General features: G+C 34.6%; 2 protein-coding genes across 2 annotated transcripts; both read left to right on the forward strand.

Moving 5' to 3' along the window:
- Positions 1 to 481: 481 nt before the first annotated feature.
- On the forward strand, positions 482 to 2,267 carry LOC149962086 (uncharacterized). The gene is made up of 5 exons (XM_090155685.1): positions 482 to 863; positions 931 to 983; positions 1,551 to 1,599; positions 1,665 to 1,696; positions 2,166 to 2,267. The coding sequence occupies exons 1-5, from the start codon at positions 482 to 484 to the stop codon at positions 2,265 to 2,267; spliced, it is 618 nt and encodes a 205-aa protein (XP_090011811.1).
- A 10,766-nt stretch (positions 2,268 to 13,033) lies between these two features.
- Positions 13,034 to 16,557, forward strand: LOC149962087 (uncharacterized). Its single transcript, XM_090164384.1, has 5 exons — positions 13,034 to 13,391; positions 13,453 to 13,521; positions 15,385 to 15,478; positions 15,561 to 15,664; positions 16,344 to 16,557. The coding sequence occupies exons 1-5, from the start codon at positions 13,194 to 13,196 to the stop codon at positions 16,512 to 16,514; spliced, it is 636 nt and encodes a 211-aa protein (XP_090020510.1). The 5' UTR covers positions 13,034 to 13,193; the 3' UTR covers positions 16,515 to 16,557.
- The last annotated feature ends 4,048 nt before the right edge of the window (positions 16,558 to 20,605 follow it).

Raw genomic sequence — 20,605 nt, forward strand, 5'->3', positions numbered from 1 at the left:
AACACTATTTAACGCGTGGAAATACAAACAGTTGATTTCAAAATCCCAATCATTAAACACGAGATTCGTCATTTACGAAAAAAAATATCACGCAGCTAAATGACTTTAGTTAACGACTTTCGCGTCAATCTTACTAAGGCAAATAGAAAGTTTAAACGCGAACAATGACGTCTAACTTCAATTAAGAAGCTCTTTATCAACTAAGTTCCAATCGAATCCTGTCACCTAAATGAAGGAGTCTCGGTGAACAACAATTAAGCATCTGCAACAATTTAAACACGCCAAATGGAGCCTTTCATATTGCCATCCTCCAGGTAGAGGAATTATAACGTTATTTCTGGTTCCAGCAACACGCCTTGTTTCAATTGATGGCCACCACATTGGTCGCGAATCCTTGAAACGTTGATGGTCTATATAAAGAGCTTACGACGTCAACTAGTCCCACTTCGTCCACAACGAGAGTGCAACACTAACCAGAGCCATGAAATCTCTTTCGGTATTCGCGTTCGTCCTGCTTTTGTGCCTCGTTCGCGGTGCGCCCGAAGAAGCTGCGGATAATCCGTTGATGAAAATGTTGGGAACCTTAATGGGCGGTGGTGCCGCCAATAAGGACGGGACCAAAGCGGCCGACAACCCGTTGGCGAGTATGTTTAAAGGCTTAACCGCCCTTTTGAACCCGCAAGGAGGCGGGGAAAATCCAATGAAAGGCCTCATCGACATGTTCACTAAGTCTATGGGCGGAAATAACGACATGATGAAAATCGTCATGAGCTTTTTGCAAGACGCGGACCTCATGAAGAAATTAACGACCATGTTTAGTGGCGATGGAGCTCAGAAACTGATGACCGAATTCACGAAGAAAGGTGGACTTTTATAATATAAAGTCTATGAATATGAACATATATAAGAGCTTTATTATATTTGAAAAAGGTGGAATGATCGAAATGATAATGGAATTTTTCAAAAATGACGACTTCAAAAAGGTATAAAAATTGAGCATTAAGTATTTTCAAGAATGTTCGTATTTATGCTTGGCGAGAATTACTATCTTGAAACTATAAAGAAACACGTCAACAGTCTGTGTGAAGACGTCCATTTTAGGATACCAGGACGATTTGATTAGCGTTTATCAGGAAGGGTATACTGGTGGACCGTGAGGTGGATAAGGAGTTGGGTTTATATATTACCTCTCCACGGGTTAAAGGAGTTTTGCGCCCGAGTTTTTCGGTTCCCCGTTCCATAAAAACCTGTTGAGGTTAGCGGTAATAGTGAGTGTTGGCTCGGGTGGCATGAAAGACTTGCCTTACGCCTCTAATTATTATTTTTATATACGAAATGCCTCAACATATATTTTTTTCCTTGAACTTTTTTTGTAAGCATCCAAAATTAAAATTCTTTATTAATAAAAATAATCCGGATACGCATTATTTGTGTAAACAATCCGGATTTTTATCCGTTTTTTATTAATAAAACAATATTAATTTTCTTTAATACATTAAAATGATTATTAACGATATTAATAGCATCAACTTAAAATATTTAAAATTTAGATTTTTACCGATGCTCTAGCTAGCGGATCAGATATGGGAAAAATTATGGGTACGGTTACGGTATAACGGTCATGTCGAAGAAACCACTTTTATTAATTAAACTTCTTTTTGTAGAAACACTCATGAAGAACGAAGGAATACAAAAAGTAATGGGTGAACTATTTTTATTAATTAAATTTAACGATATAATTTGTTATAAATTAAGTAATAGTTACAATTGGAATTTGGTATCTAACTATAGAAACAAACAAATTATTGTTTGAAAAAATAACTTAGAGTAGATGAAATTGCTGCAGCGTTTCTGTTTCCATAAACTTAGGCGAAATATAGGGCTTCCAACGCCAACTGATAAAGAATAATTATAAGCCAATCCCAATCTGAAAGTTGAATTATGGTTTCTGTTTTAAGCTGTTTTGAATTTTGACCAATATCAACAGATCTGTGTTCTGAACTATCTAAATTATTTCCTTGGTTCAGATAACGCAACTGTTATCTGATAATCGGAAGGAAGCACTATTTTTGACGTGACATTTTCTCAGCGTGTACTTTTTCGAGTCTGCTTTGAATGAGATATTTTAAAGGGGTATTTGTTTTAACCATTATTATTATTTTCAGATAATTTCGGCCGCTATGAAAAATGAGAGCTTCCAAGATATTTTTACCGCCTTTTTAAGTTCTCCAGCCGCTGCCGACTTAATGAAGGCATTCTCCGGCTAATGTTACATTCGACAATGTCGTGGTGACGCCAAAAGTTTCGCTGAATTTAATAAATTATTATTTTTGTTGGTTTTATTTTGAGTTTTTCTTAGAATTCATTCTAGAATTCACTACATAGAAATATAGCTTGAAAAAATGGTATGACCTTGAATTCAGATTCTGGTATTAGGTTCAAGAAATATAATGTGGGTTCGGGAGTGGTTTGCACTTTCGCCTCGCAGCGAGAGGTGCTGGGTTCGAGCCTAGCTTGTGGCACTTGAGTTAGAAAGCTATCTCCTCAGTGGTAAAAGCGCTTTCCGTAACGGTTGTAGTCAGTTGGTTCGCGTGGCATGAAGGGCTCGCTACCACCCTCATACGCAGCGTAACCCGGCTAGTTGAATTAACGTCATTTGAAGTCGCTACATATTAATTTAATTAATTAGTCAATAAAATTATCTATAATAAATGACAGCACTAGAAATAGAGTTATTTCCCGTGTATTTGAGTACATTCATTTTAAAGGGAATATAACCTCAATATATTTTTTATGGAAGAGCCCTAACGCCATAAATATCTAAATCCATATAATAGAGCTGCTGTTCCACACCAAATATCGATCAAGTCTCAAGTATTATTAAAGCTGTAATAAAAATGTTTTATTCATTTAATATAAATAGATTGGAGGTTTAGGTTTGGATTGTTTAGATTTAAATTGAATGAGTTCTGTATTATTAGTGGGGACTCGAAATAATTTTTGGGGACTTGAAACTTGGTTTTTAAACCGGATAAAGGACTTGAAGACTCGATACTACACTTGGACTCGAGACTCGGAAACTAAGCTTTCTAGGACTAGAGACTTGACTCGATACTACACTTGGACTCGAGACTCGGAAACTAAGCTTTCTAGGACTCGAGACTTGACTCGATACTACACTTGGACTCGAGACTCGGAAACTAAGTTTTCTAGGACTCGAGGCTTGACTCGATACTACACTTGAACTCGAGACTCGGAAACTAAGTTTTCTAGGACTCGAGGCTTGACTCGATACTACACTTGGACTCGAGACTCGGAAACTAAGCTTCCTAGGACTAGAAACTTGACTCGATACTACACTTGGACTCGAGACTCGGAAACTAAGCTTTCTAGGACTCGAGACTTGACTCGATACTACACTTGGACTTGAGACTCGGAAACTAAGCTTTCTAGGACTAGAGACTTGACTCGATACTACACTTGGACTCGAGACTCGGAAACTAAGTTTTCTATGACTCGAGACTTGATTCGATACTACACCTGGACTCGAGACTCGGAAACTAACTTTTCTAGGACTCGAGGTTTGACTCGATACTACATTTGGACTCGAGACACGGAAACTAACTTTTCTAGGACTCGAGACTTGACTCGATACTCTAAAACCTGGACTCGCGCACAGCTACAAAATACCCTATTCTATTCCGTTTACAAAAACTTCAACCATGAATACATTTACGCGAAATGTGTTAACTCGAAATAACGGTCGCAATTCCTGGAAACATATTACACTTTTATCTCGCAACGGACGTAGTTTTATTATCTGTTTTATACAATGAATAGGATTAGGGTCAGCTGCCCCAAAACAAACACGTTTTAAGTGAAATCATACCTCCACAAAAACTACAAAACCCTTCGATTCGCATCTAAGCCTAACGACCACAAAAAATAACGATTTTGCCCTTGGCTATCGTGGCATCCCGCGTTGAACAATGACAAATTAGAAAAGTTGATTGTCAATTTAAGAAAAAAATTATTCTTTCCTGAAAATTATCACTTCCAAATCTAAAAATCTGCGCGAACCCTCAAAATCTCAATGACCAATATGGAAAATGCGCAAACCAAGAGGTCTAACTGTTGAAGAAAACTATGGACAATATTCTGAAGGATCTACAATTAAGATTTTGATTCTCAAAGTTATTTCAGAAATCAGAAATTGATTTTGAGATTTTAGAGTTTCGTGTTGATTTTGGTTTTTTTAGGCTAATTTAGAGATTTTGGATCTGCTTTTAGCCCAGATTTCTGTATTTTCCAGTTTAATTCAAGATTTCTTAATTTTCTCTTGAGTGTACGGGATTTTTAAGAATGTCTGAGCCCTCGCAATTCTCCTTATTTCCAAATATAACGACGAAATGAATTAAGAACGGATAATTCGTCACTTTGATAAATAAACACGTCTAAGCTCACAAAATATCGATTGTGAATTGTGACTGACGGACGAACAATATCTGTTGGGAAAATATTCGAATTGGCATTTCTTTTGTTTACAGCTCATTCACGATATACCTGCTGAAGATAACACGGGACCCACAAGTAAATTATATTAAAAAATGTTAGGTTTTGGACATTCGTTTATATTTATATTTATTTTTATGTTTATATTTATATTTACGTTTACATTTACATTTACGATCACGTTTACGTTTACATTTACATTTACACTTACATTTATATTTTTATTTTAATATACTATGCTTATTGAAGTGTAGTTTATAGGTCATACAGACCTGAAAATAAACTTAACACCAAGTCATCTATGGATTTTTATTGCCTTTAATTTAGGTGGCCATATTAAACCGAGCCCTTTTGAAATATACGGAATTGCGTATTTTACCTAGGCTAAAACACGACGTTGTGAGTATAGGAAGTGTCATACGTTATATTATGTTACTTATGCTTCTACTTATATTTACGGAACCTAACGAAGTTGTAACCCGCTATGGACTTCACACGACAAACTTATTGATGTAATATTCATATAATCTCGTAATTGTCGTCGAAAAATCCGAATTGAATACTTTAAAGGTTTCACCCTTTCATTGTTAGCACACCTGTCCAAAACCAAACATCGCGAAAGTAACTTCGCGTTTCCAGGTAATTCTGACGCAATATCACTCGAAACGCGACACAGCAGTTTCTATAAAGCCACGCATCCTTTGATCTCAATAGTGTCTAGTCTCTTTAAACATCTAGTTTCAACGAAATAAAAAATGTCAGCCAAGTTAATGGTCAGCGTAATGGCCATATCTTGCCTGTTGGCCTTAGCTTTAGGCGCCCCAACTGGTCAAGATGAGATGGACGAAAATACGAAAAATATGATCAAACATATGACGGAAATGATCAAGACTGGGGATGTCAAGGCGGTGATGCAATCCATGCTGGACGACGAAGACGAAGGTCCTTCCAAGGCACGCAAAACTCACATTTCAATTTATTTGATTTAAATGAATTCATTTGATTTTTTATAAATAATTTTATCATTTAAATAAACGGTTTAAACCAAATTTTTTTTATTAAAAACTATTAATTTAAATTATTCTTAAAACATTGATTGAAATTAACTGATTTTAAGAAAAGCATTCTGTTAACTGATTTTTAAAATCAAATGTTTTTCAAAGAAAAATCAATGATTATACGTTTAAATCAAATTAATTTTTTTATATCTTTGTTTTAAATAAATTTTTTAAGAAAAATCATTGATTTAAATACATTTTTAAGAAAAAAGTCGTTGATATGAATGAGCTATTTAAATAAATTCTTTAAGAGAAAACTCTTTTATTTAAAGAATTAATTTAAATAGTTCATTTAAATGAGTTTTCTCCTAAAAATTGATTTAAAGGAGCTATTTTAATACATTTTTTAATATAAAATCGTAGACATAGTTTCTATAACAAGGACAATTCCGAGTAGACTCAATTTCAAAAAGTAATTAATTTGAATTCAATGTTTAGTTACAAATGCACGCACGTAATTTTTCTGGAAAGTATGATATTTTAAAATCAATGAAATTAAAAAATCAATAGAAATTAAAAAATCAATAGAAATTAAAAAATCAATAGAAATATAAAATCTATTGAAATTTAAAACAATCAATTAAAATATAAAATCAATTAAAAATAAAAAATCAATTAAAATTAAAAATCAATTAAAATTAAAAATCAATAAAAATTAAAAATAATAAAAATCAATTAAAATTAAAAATAATAAGAATCAATTAAAATTAAAAATTTATAAAAATGAAAAATAATAAAAATCAATTAAAATTAATAAATACATTGAAATTAAAACTTAATTAAAATTAATAAATAAATTGAAATTGAAACTTAATTAAAATTAATAAATAAATTGAAATTAAAAAATTAATTAAAATTAACAAATAAATTGAAATTAAAAAATCAATTAAAATTAATAAATAATTTCAATAATTTTTTTTAATAGGAAATGCTAAAGCTGGTGGTGAGCAACGGTGAACTTGAAAAAGTCTTGAAGGGCCTAATCAAGTCCGGAGATGCCCAAAAAATGGTCGACATTGCCAATAAAGGCGGAAAAAAAGATGAGGTCCAGAAATTGAAACTTTTAAATTGGAACACTTACTTCTTGATTTGTTCTTACTTTCGTTGTCCCGCAGATTATGGGTGTGTTATTTAAAAATGCACAATTTCAAGGAATGGTCCAACATTTTATGAAAAGCGTAGATATGTCCAAAATGATAGGTAATATTTTAAAAATTTTAAATTCGAGACTGATATTCCCTAAAATCCGGAGATAAAACAAACGTATTAAACAGGATTTTCAAAAAAGGTGATGCAAAAATGTTAAGGAGTTGTAGGGGTAAGTTTGAGAAGTATGCCTGTTTTTTTCCATTTTCCTACGATGAGTTAAAAGAGCGCCAGAGAGCTTCAAAGTGTGGTCTTTTAGCCCATGGAAATATGCTGCGACAAGCGCAAAACCAAGCAGCAGGGAAATGCGAACATTAAGGTTTGGGTTCGTGTGATAGGTAAAAAAGGACTTGGTAAACAAATTGAGGTAGACAGCGTAAAAAAGTAAACTTAAAGTTCCTGCTGCTTGTTGTTGCGCCTGTGGAGCCTACTTCCAGGGGCTAGTAGGCCACACTTTGAAGCTCTCTGGCGCTCTTTTCACTCATCGTAGGAAAATGGGGGAAAAACAGGCATACTTCTCAACTCCCCACCTACAACTCCTTAACATTTTTGCATTACCTTTTGAAACACCCTGTATAAAAATACATTTTTTTAAAAACGCTTAAAGAAGGTATATTAAAACAACGGATAGAGAAGATACATATTAAACCCGTCAGTACTGGTTTAAAAAAATGCGATAGACTCTTAGTAAGAATGCATTTATTTGTTAAATATGGATAATGACTAAAAATTGCGGTTAGCTGTTTATTTATAGATATTATCTTATGTAACATAATTATTATCCACGGATAGAAAGGTATTTAACATGCAAAAAATAATTTTATTTTTCGGAGAATCGTAGGTTTCAAAACGGTTGCGAAAGACCAAATGAAACATTTTCGGTGTCAACTGTATTAATAGACATACGATAAATACATTCGACACCAAAATTTTAGAAATATGATCTTACGAAAGTGTCGAGTGTGAACGCGGCTTATCTCTTCTTTATTTTACCAGTTTTTTGAAGCACTTTGAGCTCGACCAATCAGCGAGTGCTACGCGGTCACATGACACAAGGAGCGATTTTGAAAGTCTTTAAATGCTAGAAGGATGGGAGTTAACGAGCTGTAATTACATTCCTAGTTAAAAGTATTTTTGCGTCTATCACGTGACGGCATAACGCTCGCTGATTGGTCGAGCCCAACGCGCCTCAGAAAAAAGTTACTCCGTTTTATCGTTTACCGGCAGCGCTCGCGGCGATAAAATTCGGCAAATTTTTACCTTGTGTACAGTCGTTTTCCCGTACGACAGAACAACAGGGAAAGGTGGTAAAACTAGAAAAAAGAGAAAACCAGGAAAACAATGCCCGTGTGAACTAGCCTTTATTTACCGTTAGGTCAATTCCCCTGAAACAAAATCAAATCAGCACGATATCTGATTGGTTCGCTCAAACCAGTAGAAATACCAACATTCTACTTATGAAAAAATAAATGAAAACGAATTCAGTAATACCGTCTGCTTAAGTAGGGTTTCTTAAGCGCCATCTATTATCAGAAAATATAAATTCTGAGTATGTAATTTCAATTTCTACAGTTTCTACCTGACGTAACTAGTATGTCATTTCTAAAATTGCCGTAGATGGCGCTACGAATAAAAAATTATGAAGAGGCGTATTTAAAAATGTTTATCGCCTCCAAAATTTAATAACAAAATATATTATAGGTAGGCGGAACTATAAAGACAATGGAGAATTAAAAATTTTACTCACGTCATTAATTGACGTAATTAACTCGTGAATAAGTCTTTTAAAAATATGGTGATTGTATTAGTTTCATCGCGTGTTTCTTCTTTCAGGGGGGAAGTGGGTTAAATTCACGAGCTTCTTTATGAAGTAGAGTGCCTATCTCACGTGTTTTCTTTTTCCAATTTTAACAGGTTCGGAAAGACCAAAAGAAATTTATAGTTTCGCCTGAACTTCTTAAATATATCACAAAACCATAATGGTAACACGGTGATAACTTTGATGCGTAAATTTTTTCTTGATAGGTAATATGAGCCTGAGCGATGACATCATGAAGTTAGTAAACATCGTGATGAAAGATCCCGCGGTCCAGAAATTGTAAGTTACTTTTATATAGAGCCTTTTGGTTTTTTAGATATTGCGATTTTTTAGGATTATGGAATTAATGAAGAATGGGGACATGACAAAAATGTCGGAGGGCCTGATGGAGAACAAGAGTGTCCAAGAATTATTGGCCAAGCTGGTCAACACTGAAGATTTCCAAAAGGTAAATTGAATTAATTAAAATTATCCCCCTCTTTGATTGCCTAGTATTAATAACATTAATTAAAATTATCCTCCTCTTTGATTGCCTATTAATACCAATAATTAAAATTATCCTCCTCTTTGATTGCCTCTTAATACAAATAATTAAAATTATCCTCCTCTTTGATTGCCTCTTAATACCAATAATTAAAATTATCCTCCTCTTTGATTGCCTATTAATACCAATAATTAAAATTATCCTCCTCTTTGATTGCCTATTAATACCAATAATTAAAATTATCCTTCTCTTTGATTGCCTATTAATAACAATAATTAAAATTATCCTCCTCTTTGATTGCCTATTAATACCAATAATTAAAATTATCCTCCTCTTTGATTGCCTATTAATACCAATAATTTTTATTATCCTCCCCTTTGAATGCCTATTAATACCAATAATTAAAATTATCCTCCTCTTTGATTGCCTATTAATACCAATAATTAAAATTATCCTCCTCTTTGATTGCCTATTAATACCAATAATTAAAATTATCATCCTCTTTGATTGCCTATTAATACCAATAATTAAAATTATCCTCCTCTTTGATTGCCTATTAATACCAATAATTTTTATTATCCTCCTCTTTGATTGCATATTAATACCAATAATTAAAATTATCCTCCTCTTTGATTGCCTATTAATACCAATAATTTTTATTATCCTCCTCTTTGATTGCCTATTAATACCAATAATTAAAATTATCCTCCTCTTTGATTGCCTCTTAATATAAATAATTAAAATTATGCTCCTCTTTGATTGCCTATTATTGCCAATAATTTTTATTATCCTCCTCTTTGATTGCCTATTAATACCAATAATTAAAATTATCCTTCTCTTTGATTGCCTATTAATAACAATAATTAAAATTATCCTCCTCTTTGATTGCCTATTAATACCAATAATTAAAATTATCCTCCTCTTTGATTGCCTATTAATACCAATAATTTTTATTATCCTCCCCTTTGAATGCCTATTAATACCAATAATTAAAATTATCCTCCTCTTTGATTGCCTATTAATACCAATAATTAAAATTATCCTCCTCTTTGATTGCCTATTAATACCAATAATTAAAATTATCCTCCTCTTTGATTGCCTATTAATACCAATAATTAAAATTATCCTCCTCTTTGATTGCCTATTAATACCAATAATTTTTATTATCCTCCTCTTTGATTGCATATTAATACCAATAATTAAAATTATCCTCCTCTTTGATTGCCTATTAATACCAATAATTAAAATTATCCTCCTCTTTGATTGCCTATTAATACCAATAATTAAAATTATCCTCCTCTTTGATTGCCTATTAATACCAATAATTAAAATTATCCTCCTCTTTGATTGCCTATTAATACCAATAATTAAAATTATCCTCCTCTTTGATTGCCTATTAATACCAATAATTAAAATTATCCTCCTCTTTGATTGCCTATTAATACCAATAATTTTTATTATCCTCCTCTTTGATTGCATATTAATACCAATAATTAAAATTATCCTCCTCTTTGATTGCCTATTAATACCAATAATTTTTATTATCCTCCTCTTTGATTGCCTATTAATACCAATAATTAAAATTATCCTCCTCTTTGATTGCCTCTTAATATAAATAATTAAAATTATCCTCCTCTTTGATTGCCTATTATTGCCAATAATTTTTATTATCCTCCTCTTTGATTGCCTATTAATACCAATATTTTTTATTATCCTCCCCTTTGAATGCCTATTAATACCAATAATTAAAATTATCCTCCTCTTTGATTGCCTATTAATACCAATAATTAAAATTATCCTCCTCTTTGATTGCCTATTAATACCAATAATTAAAATTATCCTCCTCTTTGATTGCCTATTAATACCAATAATTTTTATTATCCTCCTCTTTGATTGCCTATTAATACCAATAATTAAAATTATCCTCCTCTTTGATTGCCTATTAATACCAATAATTTTTATTATCCTCCTCTTTGATTGTCTATTAACACCAATAATTTTAAATATCCTCCTCTTTGATTGTCTATTAACACCAATAATTTTAAATATCCTCCTCTTTGATTGTCTATTAACACCAATAATTTTAAATATCCTCCTCTTTGATTGTCTATTAACACCAATAATTTTAAATATCCTCCTCTTTGATTGTCTATTAACACCAATAATTTTAAATATCCTCCTCTTTGATTGCCTATTAACACCGATAATTTTAAATATCCTCCTCTTTGATTGCCTATTAACACCAATAATTTTAAATATCCTCCTCTTTGATTGCCTATTAACACCAATAATTTTAAATATCCTCCTCTTTGATTGTCTATTAACACCAATAATTTTAAATATCCTCCTCTTTGATTGTCTATTAACACCAATAATTTTAAATATCCTCCTCTTTGATTGTCTATTAACACCAATAATTTTAAATATCCTCCTCTTTGATTGTCTATTAACACCAATAATTTTAAATATCCTCCTCTTTGATTGCCTATTAATACCAATAATTGGAATCACCTCAGGTCATTACCAATTTGATGAAAAATGATGAGTTCATGAAAGTAGTGCAAGGTTTGAAACCAGAAAAGGAAATGTAGTTGATTTTATGGAATGTCGAAAAGCTATCAATAAAAGTTATTTTGAAAACTTGTATTTTTTAGCCGCACGTTTCATTTATTGGTTGAAAAGCTTCTGTAATTTCCAATAGATACGCGACTTAAAGGGAATATAACCTCAGGTATTTGGTGTGGAACACCAACGGTTTGCAGCTCCGGCCGCTCTTGCCTTTGGCTTTAAAAAATTTTGGCGCCACTGTGCAGGGTAGTTGGAAAAATTGAAGGGGTCTTCCATAAAGATTGCTTTGCAGGTTATATTCCCTTTAATGTTGGATTAGAACGATTGGCCGTACGTTTCTAGACGATTTTCGTATTGTAGAGTTATTAATTTGATATTTCGCTAGATATCACTATTACGCTCAAAAGTCATGGAAGATTTTAGTTTATAAAATACGGGAGTTCACGTCACTAGCTATAGTTAATAATAATCAGCTAGGCTAATACCCAAGGCACCACCTTAGGCCTAAGTCAACAAGGGACTTTGAAGCCTTTAATTCAGGTGGACGAGTTACAATGTGTAGGAGGGTAGCGGCAAGCGCTTCATGCCACGCGAACCAACAGCTCCCTACACTAACTACTATCGTTAACCTCAAAAAGTTTTTATCGAAGGGGAATCCGAAGAGCTCTGGGAAAAAAACCAGATGGGGAGAGAACTTGTAAACTCACCGCGGAAGAAGTTGTTCCAAGCTCTCAGCCAATGTCACTAGCGGGGGTCGAACCCGGCTCCTCTTACTGCGAGGCGAAAGTGCTAACCACTACACCACCCGCAGCTCGTGAAATTCAATTCACACTTTTGTAGGGACCAACAAAAACTTTGAATCTTACATTGATCAGTTGGGTAAAATAACGCGAAAATAAGATATATTTAACAAAACCTTCATTGCAGTTAACAAATAATTAGTAAACAATTTCAATTACAGTTATGTAATTTTTCGCCGTTTTCGGTCTGATTTGACGCACTTAAAACATTAAATGCAAAGCACTTCATTGCCGTTCCTACGTTACTGCCTCGTCGTGTAGTAATTATAGTTTTTACCTCTCAGAGGGGAGATATTATTATAGATTCTCCAAACGGTTTGTGCTTTGGTTTTCAGCCCGTCAAAAATAATGGAAAAAGCAGTTCCCTGTTCACCATCACGGGTAACGGAACTAGGGTCAACCCATCTCAGTTTCTGTTAAACCTGGTGAAAGGAAAATGAAAGTCGTTGATCCACCATACATGTCGAATTTCATTCTCCGCTATAGCTTTTCTTCCTAGAATTACAATTTTCAGTAAAATAATAATTTTTTTAATCAAAACTTGTTTATTTACACTTTCCTCCGTTTGCGTGTCACGTTAACTGAGTACTATGATATTATATCCGAAATAACGTAATCAATTACAATCCATTTTTTTGTCAAACCAAAAAGTTTCATTTCATAATTTTGCCGTATTTTTTCATCACCTGTCCAAACAAATGGTTTTACTTCTGCGTAATGGTTTCCATTATTCGTAGAAGCCTCCATAAATTCAGCGACACATCGCAAACTTCACGTTTTACTCCAAGAGCTTCCGAGAGTTCATCATGAAGCTTCGATTCGGTGCGATTCTTCTGAAAATAGCCCTGCTATTTTATGTTCTGGGCTGTGTCGAAAACGCCCCAACTGACAAAAAAGCCGACAGCAATGTGGAGATTTTGAAAAAGGCGTTGGAGGATATGCTAAAGACCAAGAACACCGATGAATTTATCAAAGTTATGCTGGATTCCACGCCCGATCAGAAAGTAAAGAACTACTTTGGAGCTCAAATTTAATTTTTAATTTTAATTGACCTTAATTTTCAAGGACCAGGAGATGTTCAAACTTCTGATGAAAGATGGAGCTCTACAAAAATTACTTTTATCAATGATGAAGGTAATAAAAACATATCTTTAAAAACGGAGCTTCATCATGGAGAATAGCTACTCTAAAAACGTTTGAACGACCACGTCGGGAGTATCTATACGTTCGTAAAATGTATTTCTTTAAGAAAACATTTACGTTTACATTGTAATTTTAACACATTTTAGAAATATTTGCTACGACCGGGTACATGACGAAAACAAACAAGTTGGCAAGCCAAAATATACCTCTCCTCGGAGGAGTTTTTAATTTTCAGTGAAGCGTAACTGTATCCGTGGTTGTGCGGTAGAACGCTCACCTGTCGTGTAAGAGGGCTCGGGTTCGAATCCCGGCCGATTAAAAAATTATACTACACCCAATGACAAAAAGAGGGCGTTTTTGGAAAAACCTTTTCCCTGATTCTAAGGTAAAAAGTGTTCAGCCAATACTAAAAAACGCCTTACGTATGGCTGTGAGCATTGTCTAAAGACAAACATTTGTTTTCGTGTACCCTGTCCCTGCTTTAGTTTAAATGCGTCTACCTAGGCCAAATTCGCCTATAGTATATAAGAGCATTTCCATTTAAACCAGTATTTCTGATTGCTAAAACGCACGTTGCTAGAAAAGGAAAAGCTGCCATAATTATCTCTCAATTTGTTGAGCAGGGAAATGGTTTTATTCGGTATTTTTATTTAAACGCTATAGATATAATATTACATGTCACACGAGCTCGACAGAAATATGGCGTCCGAGGGGCTAACCACTCTTAGAAAGTCTGTACACCGGATTACGCTTAGATTAGCACTGCCAAAGGCAGGTACTTCAAAGATTACGCTTAATCCCATTAGTACAGTCAAAGGTACGGCTCTGTACACCGATTACGCGGAGTGATCAGCCCCTCGATGGCGTCGTCTTCAAGTTATAACCGATTCCGACTCCGAAGTATAAACGCGAAAAGAAATTCGTCAAGAATGACCACGTGACTCTTGCCGCGCGCTCCGTTTCTCTTTGACTTCATCGTGATTCTTCAGGCCTTAAAAAGAATCTGTGCATATCCTCTTAATTTAGGAATCTGGGTTTTACCTTAGGCCTAAGTTGGTGCCATCTAGGAGCAATAAACACAAGCTAGCCTTTCAACACGCTAACGTAGTGTTGCGTACAAATTTTATTGGACGAGCCTTTACGCTGCACGTTCTACGGGCGCAGGGGAAGACAATTTCTGTATTTTCCCTTTCCGACGGCAGCCGATGAAAAATATACACAAGAAAATTCACGACTTTTGAGGGGTTGCGTTCTCCTTGTGTGGGGTGCTGTGTTTGTTGCTCCTAGGTGCCGTAGCCTAGCTGATTATTATTATTTATTATTTCCTCTGCCATCAAATGGTTTACAGTAGAACTCCTTAGTTTTTCCAGTTACGTTAACTCCACCACTATGCCGGCCTTTGGTTGAGTTTTGAAATTTTTAATGATTAGGCTTATTTTATCTTTTCGCTGTGTTAATCGCAAAGCTAGATTCCCCGCATGGTACTAAAGGGTCCAAAATAAGACGAAACAGGTCTATCGTTGGAAAATTGATTTGATTTTAAATTAGTTTTTTAACAAGAAGATCTATTTGGTCCGAGTTTTGCATCTTTTCATTATTCTCGAAGGCCTATTGGTTCGAATAACTCGTAAGTGTTTTAAATTCCTTCAACTTTGTTTAGGGTTTAGCTTCTTACCCCCCTTATATGAACTTTTCTACCTTTTCGCGTGTTTTGCCTTAGTTTTTATCCATGCTTCATAGGTACAGACCGAAACGTGTTAGACTACTTTTAAATTAGAGTGTTAAATATGTGCAAATATAACAAAGTTTGGCAAACGAAACTGCAAATAAATTTCTTTAAAATCCACGTCACAGAGCGGAGATATAGATAAAATGATCAAGATAGCCAACGAAGGAGGAAGCGAAAATGCAATGATGGAGGTTGTTTTGAAAAACAAAGAATTCCAGGGTAAGGTTTTGAAACATTTTGAACGAATATCGATTCTCGGAGGGTTTTCTCAATAACCGTATTTTTCTGAAAACAACTCAAGCCATGATGTCAAAATTGGTAGAGAGCGGTGACATGTCGAAAATAGCCGGCGAAGATCAACCGAAGATGATGCAAATAATCATGAACAACGCGGATTTCAAGAAGGTGTGTTGAACTTATTGGGCAGTTTTTCAAGCCACGAAATTTACAAAGCGAAATGGATGAAGATTTTTATGATTATTTACTTGGGCTGTGCGAGTAGTAACTAAAAAAGTCTCGAGTAAAATTTTTAACTAGTCGTGTAATCGAGTACTTGATTGGGAGTTGGTTATGAAATTAAAATGAAATGGAGTATAAAGTAACTTTCAATGCTGAAAAATATTCCTTTAAATTAAATGAACCACAGTTTCCACAACTTTGTAGGAACCGTTTATTGTCCCCCAAAACTAATACTCCACGAGTTTAGAGAGCAGCTTATTCGAGTAATCGAGTACCCGAATATGCAATTTTTTGATACTCGGTAATTGACGAGAAATCTCTAATTACTCTCTAGTTCGAGTACTCGACCTCGAAAAAGGCTGAGTACTCGATGATTTTGTTGATAAATAATTTTGCATTTTGAGTTATAGAGAAAGTATTTTTCATTTTGAAAATAACCATTTTGAACAACGCTGATAATTAGAAACTTACGTAGTATATTTTGGTTATCCAAAATATTTTAGTGCTAACGTTTAGATTTCGAAACAAGTAATTTGACTCCAAAGCATTTGTAATTAATTTTCGTAGGTTAAAAAATTGTCTATTAAACGATAGCTATTAAGAATTTTATTATTCTAATTTGAAGATGTTAGCTGATATGATAAAGAACGGAGAGTTAAAAGCTGGCGAAGAGCCGGATATGGCGAAACTGACCAACAAGCCAGAGTTTTCCAAAATCATCGCCTCTTTGGCCAAGGATCCCGAGTTTATTAAAGCAATGGAGGCGGAGCAGAACGCTGGCAAGAAAGAAATTTAGAACGGTTCAATGATTATTAATTTTCAACTGTTTGTCACTTCTAAGGTGCCATTAAAGATCTATTAATGACAACTATTCGTTTACCGTAGCTAAGTTCGGCTAAATATGTCTATGAACTAAAAAGGTCTCAGAGTCACTTACGACTACCTAATTATAACCTAATAACCTAATAAATTATAATAATATATACAAAATAATCATTACGTAGCAAACTTTAATAAGCCGATTCTACCCAGTCATGGCGACTAGCACGTGGCACCTAGGAGTAACAAACACAGGGAGAACGCAGACAGCCTTTAAACACGTTAACGCAGTGTTGTGTACAAATTTCATTGGACGAACCTTTACGCTGATCGTTTTACGGAAAGGGGGAAGACAATTTCCTAAATTTCCCCTTCCGACGGCAGCAGGCGCATAAGCCTCTAACCAATGAAAAATGTACGCGAGAAAATGCACGACTTTTGACGGGTTGCTTTCTCCTCGTGTGGGGTGCTGTGTTTGTTGCTCCTTGGTGACACAAACCAAGAGACTTGTTGCTGAACAATTTATCAGCAAAGTTCTTTTGATTGCAGAAACGGTCGTCTTTTAGATGGTGGTTAAGCAATATTAATATTTTAAATGCAAAATTTGGTCTTTAATTACATTTTTACCAAGCAAGGCATTTGAGATCGGATTATTTGCTCGGCCAGACGTCGGAGTTTACGGGCATTTCGAAAAGAGCAGGTGAATTGCCGAATCATTGCTTGTGTTTATTTTATGTATTTCTAATTGCATTTGAGCGTGCCCTGCTCAGCTGTCATCATTTTCATTGTTGAAATAAAACTTAGGTAACCTAGTAGAATTTTTTTCTAAAGCTACCACGGGTCTCCGAGATTCATTTTGTGTATAGTTTGGAAAGATTTCGTTTTTCGTTAAAAGTCGGAAGGTGAATTACACTGTCATGAAGAATATTAGTTACATATTAGTTGCGAATTTATTGCCAAAGCCGAAAGAGGTAGTGCCAGTAAAAACAACAAAGGACAAGATGGCAATGAAGATCAACACGGCCAACAAGATCAAAATGGCGATCAAGGTCAACAGGGACAAAAAGGTCAACACGGCCAACAAGGTCAAAATGGCGATCAAGGAGAGCAAGGAAAATTAAAAAATAAAAAGGGAAAATGAAATCCATGATCTTGGTATCTCTTTGAACTGCAACATTAATGTTTCAGTCGTACGTAAAAAATTGACCGTAAATAAATACATTACATTTTATAGACTATTCTTCATCATTGATTGTAGGCATTGATTCCGACACCTGTGTATGAAGGTTTGGTCTGATTATAACAAAACATCGTACTCAGCGGCGACGATAGGAAAACATTCCTGTGGGAGCCCGGGCCATTAAATGTTATCCAAAAATGCATATACTTAAAACTTACGCAAGAAAATATGCAGCTCCAAATCCTTATTAATATACGTGAGCGAAACGAGTCTAGGTGACGTAACGGCGCTAGCTTCTCCGAGGTAGCGCCTTTGATCTAGCGTCTGGTGATGGACCAATTAAGAATCTTTTTTAAACGGGTTCTTCCTCCGTCAATGAAATCATTGATAACCAAATTTAAGTCGATGTTTTCAGAAAATCTCTGTGTACATGGCTAGATCATTAGGCCATTTTTGGCCAAATACATTACGAGGGTATTTTAGGCTATCTAACATAACTTGGTTAAATCAGGGTACATGACGAACCGATTTTCTGTTTGTGTTTGGACGAATCAATCGAAATCAATTTTATGCTACGTCATCAAAACGTTACGGCCGTTTCGGCGCACTAACCGGCGTCGTCGTCAGGCGAATACAAAAAAAAAAAAAAAAAAACGACGACGCCGGTTAGTGCGCCGAAACGGCCGTAGCGTTTTAATAAACAAAACTCTTTTACTGTGCAATAGTGGTTTTTATTCATTTCTTTAAAATACAATTTAGAATCTCAGAATATTCCTATAACAAGCCATAACCACAACACCTGTATAGTACACTAGTTACTTAAGCCTTTGACAAAATATCATTTCGTCAATTATAATTTTTTATTTTTTATTAAAAGATCATCTGCTGCTTTTTATAAGGGTTTCGAAAGAATTAATTTACTTATTTACAAATTATAATTAAAGTTAACCTTATTTTAAAATATCACAGCCGAAATATTCGCGAATCACGTCAGAGTATCTAAAAGATTACAAACACGATCACGTGATGATTTTTTATTTTCTCACCTAACGACCGGCGTAGTACCACAGGAATACGGAACAACTACCGGTTGTCTGCTAGTCGTCACCTCCGTATTAACCACCCGTACAATCTTGGGTCTATTTCTTTATTATATCTATGAGTACGACTTTCTGGCTAAAGCCTAAAATAACGGTACAAAAAATTGCCTTATTTCCAGCTCATATAAAGATTGGACATAAGCCGAATTCTCTTAAACCAAAGAATAACAAAAGTTTTTACTCCTGCTGAACTATAGCTCTATAGTCTGTACGAAAAGTTTGGCCGGTTTTGGGCCGATTTCATAGAACGCTCTATTACTTACGAGTTAGTAAAGTGTTTTCTTATTTGGTTAGTTCAATATAGAGCCAAAGCTGCAAACGCAGGAAATTTAGCAGACGATTTATACACTTTAAATCAGCGCCGTTGTGCCACCTAGGCTAGTTTCGAGAACTCTCTGGAACTCTCGAGAGCTCGCCAATGAACTCTCTGGAACTCACCCCTGAACTCTCAAGAACTCTCGAGAACTCTGCAGAGTTCGAACTCCCGGTGTACACAAACATCATAAGTGTCTTGCCCCTCGCATAATCCCAAAATAACGAGCTCGACAATTTGAAAAATAGGTGAGTAAAGAAAACCGCTTTCCATATGAAATATTTTTAACGAACTTTCGAGGGAATTGTGGGTAGGAAAGGAGTACCTGATTGGATATTACGGGAGTCTGCCCAGAACCTATATTTTCCTATTTTACACTTTTACAAAATGTTCCGGCGAAGTGGCGGTTCAGTGTTCCACATCTTAAACTAATTTATTTAATTATTAAGTTTTAATTATTAAAATGGTTTTGAAATAAAAAAAACGTAGTTACTGAAGATGAACTTAAAAACTAGAAAAAAAGGTATGATAATATTCAAATCTAACTTTAAAAATGTTTTTCGGATAAGGCTTAATGCATCTTTCAATGTAGGTCTGCTTTGAAAGATTTAAGTTTACCAAAAGGAAAGCTTCTACAACCTTCAACGCAACACTTTGAACCACCGTGTGCACTCATTTAACAAAATTAATTTAAACTAATTATATTTAATAATAGTAAAACGATAAGAGGTCTTTCATTTATATCGTAAACAAAAAATGACAACATAAGCAGCCGACGTTCATAGACCAATGGAAAAAGTTTGATATTTGTAAAACTCAGCCGTAAGATGTTGCTACCATCACAAATACCACGTAACTAGGTTGGATAACCATCATTTTCTCCCCCCTTCTTCAAAATACCTTCCGCGTGAAAATTAAAGAAAAATTGGCAAACAATTTCTTTAAGTACTCGTCTATTATAAATTTATAAACTAACTGATTTTCAGAGCTATTGCGCCATCAAAGTTTAGCCCCAGGCAAAATACACTATTACGAAGGACGATAAAAGGTGGTTTTTTTTCGCCTGTTCTGGGTTTTTTGAGCAGGTTAAAAAGTGTAGCCATATGACGTCATTTTACTTCAATTCTGTCTTGACGAAAAAAACGAATTGGAGTAAGAAGGGAGTAGTTAAAGGTTAAAGGTTATTTAACGAATTGAAGTAAGAAGGGAGTAGTTAAAGGTTAAAGGTTATTTACAAAGCTAGCCTCATGTGAAGAGGCCTAAACGAGTCATGTTTTCGTTTAAGCAGACGACAAACCTGGATTACTCCCTCTACACCTCCTTTCGAGGAGGAGTAAAAAGTGTAACCTTAGAGCTCTGGAACAAGCGAACAAAATTCGGGACAGGGTAAATCTTACCCCGAGAACAGGCGAACAAAACGTTTTAGGGTAAAAGGTTTACACCTTTTGTGCTCGGACAGGCGAAAAAAAACCACC

Source organism: Leiobunum rupestre, chromosome 1 (assembly GCF_980474605.1).
Source record: "Leiobunum rupestre chromosome 1, qqLeiRupe1.1.hap1, whole genome shotgun sequence".
NCBI classification, from domain to species: Eukaryota; Metazoa; Arthropoda; class Arachnida; order Opiliones; family Sclerosomatidae; genus Leiobunum; species Leiobunum rupestre.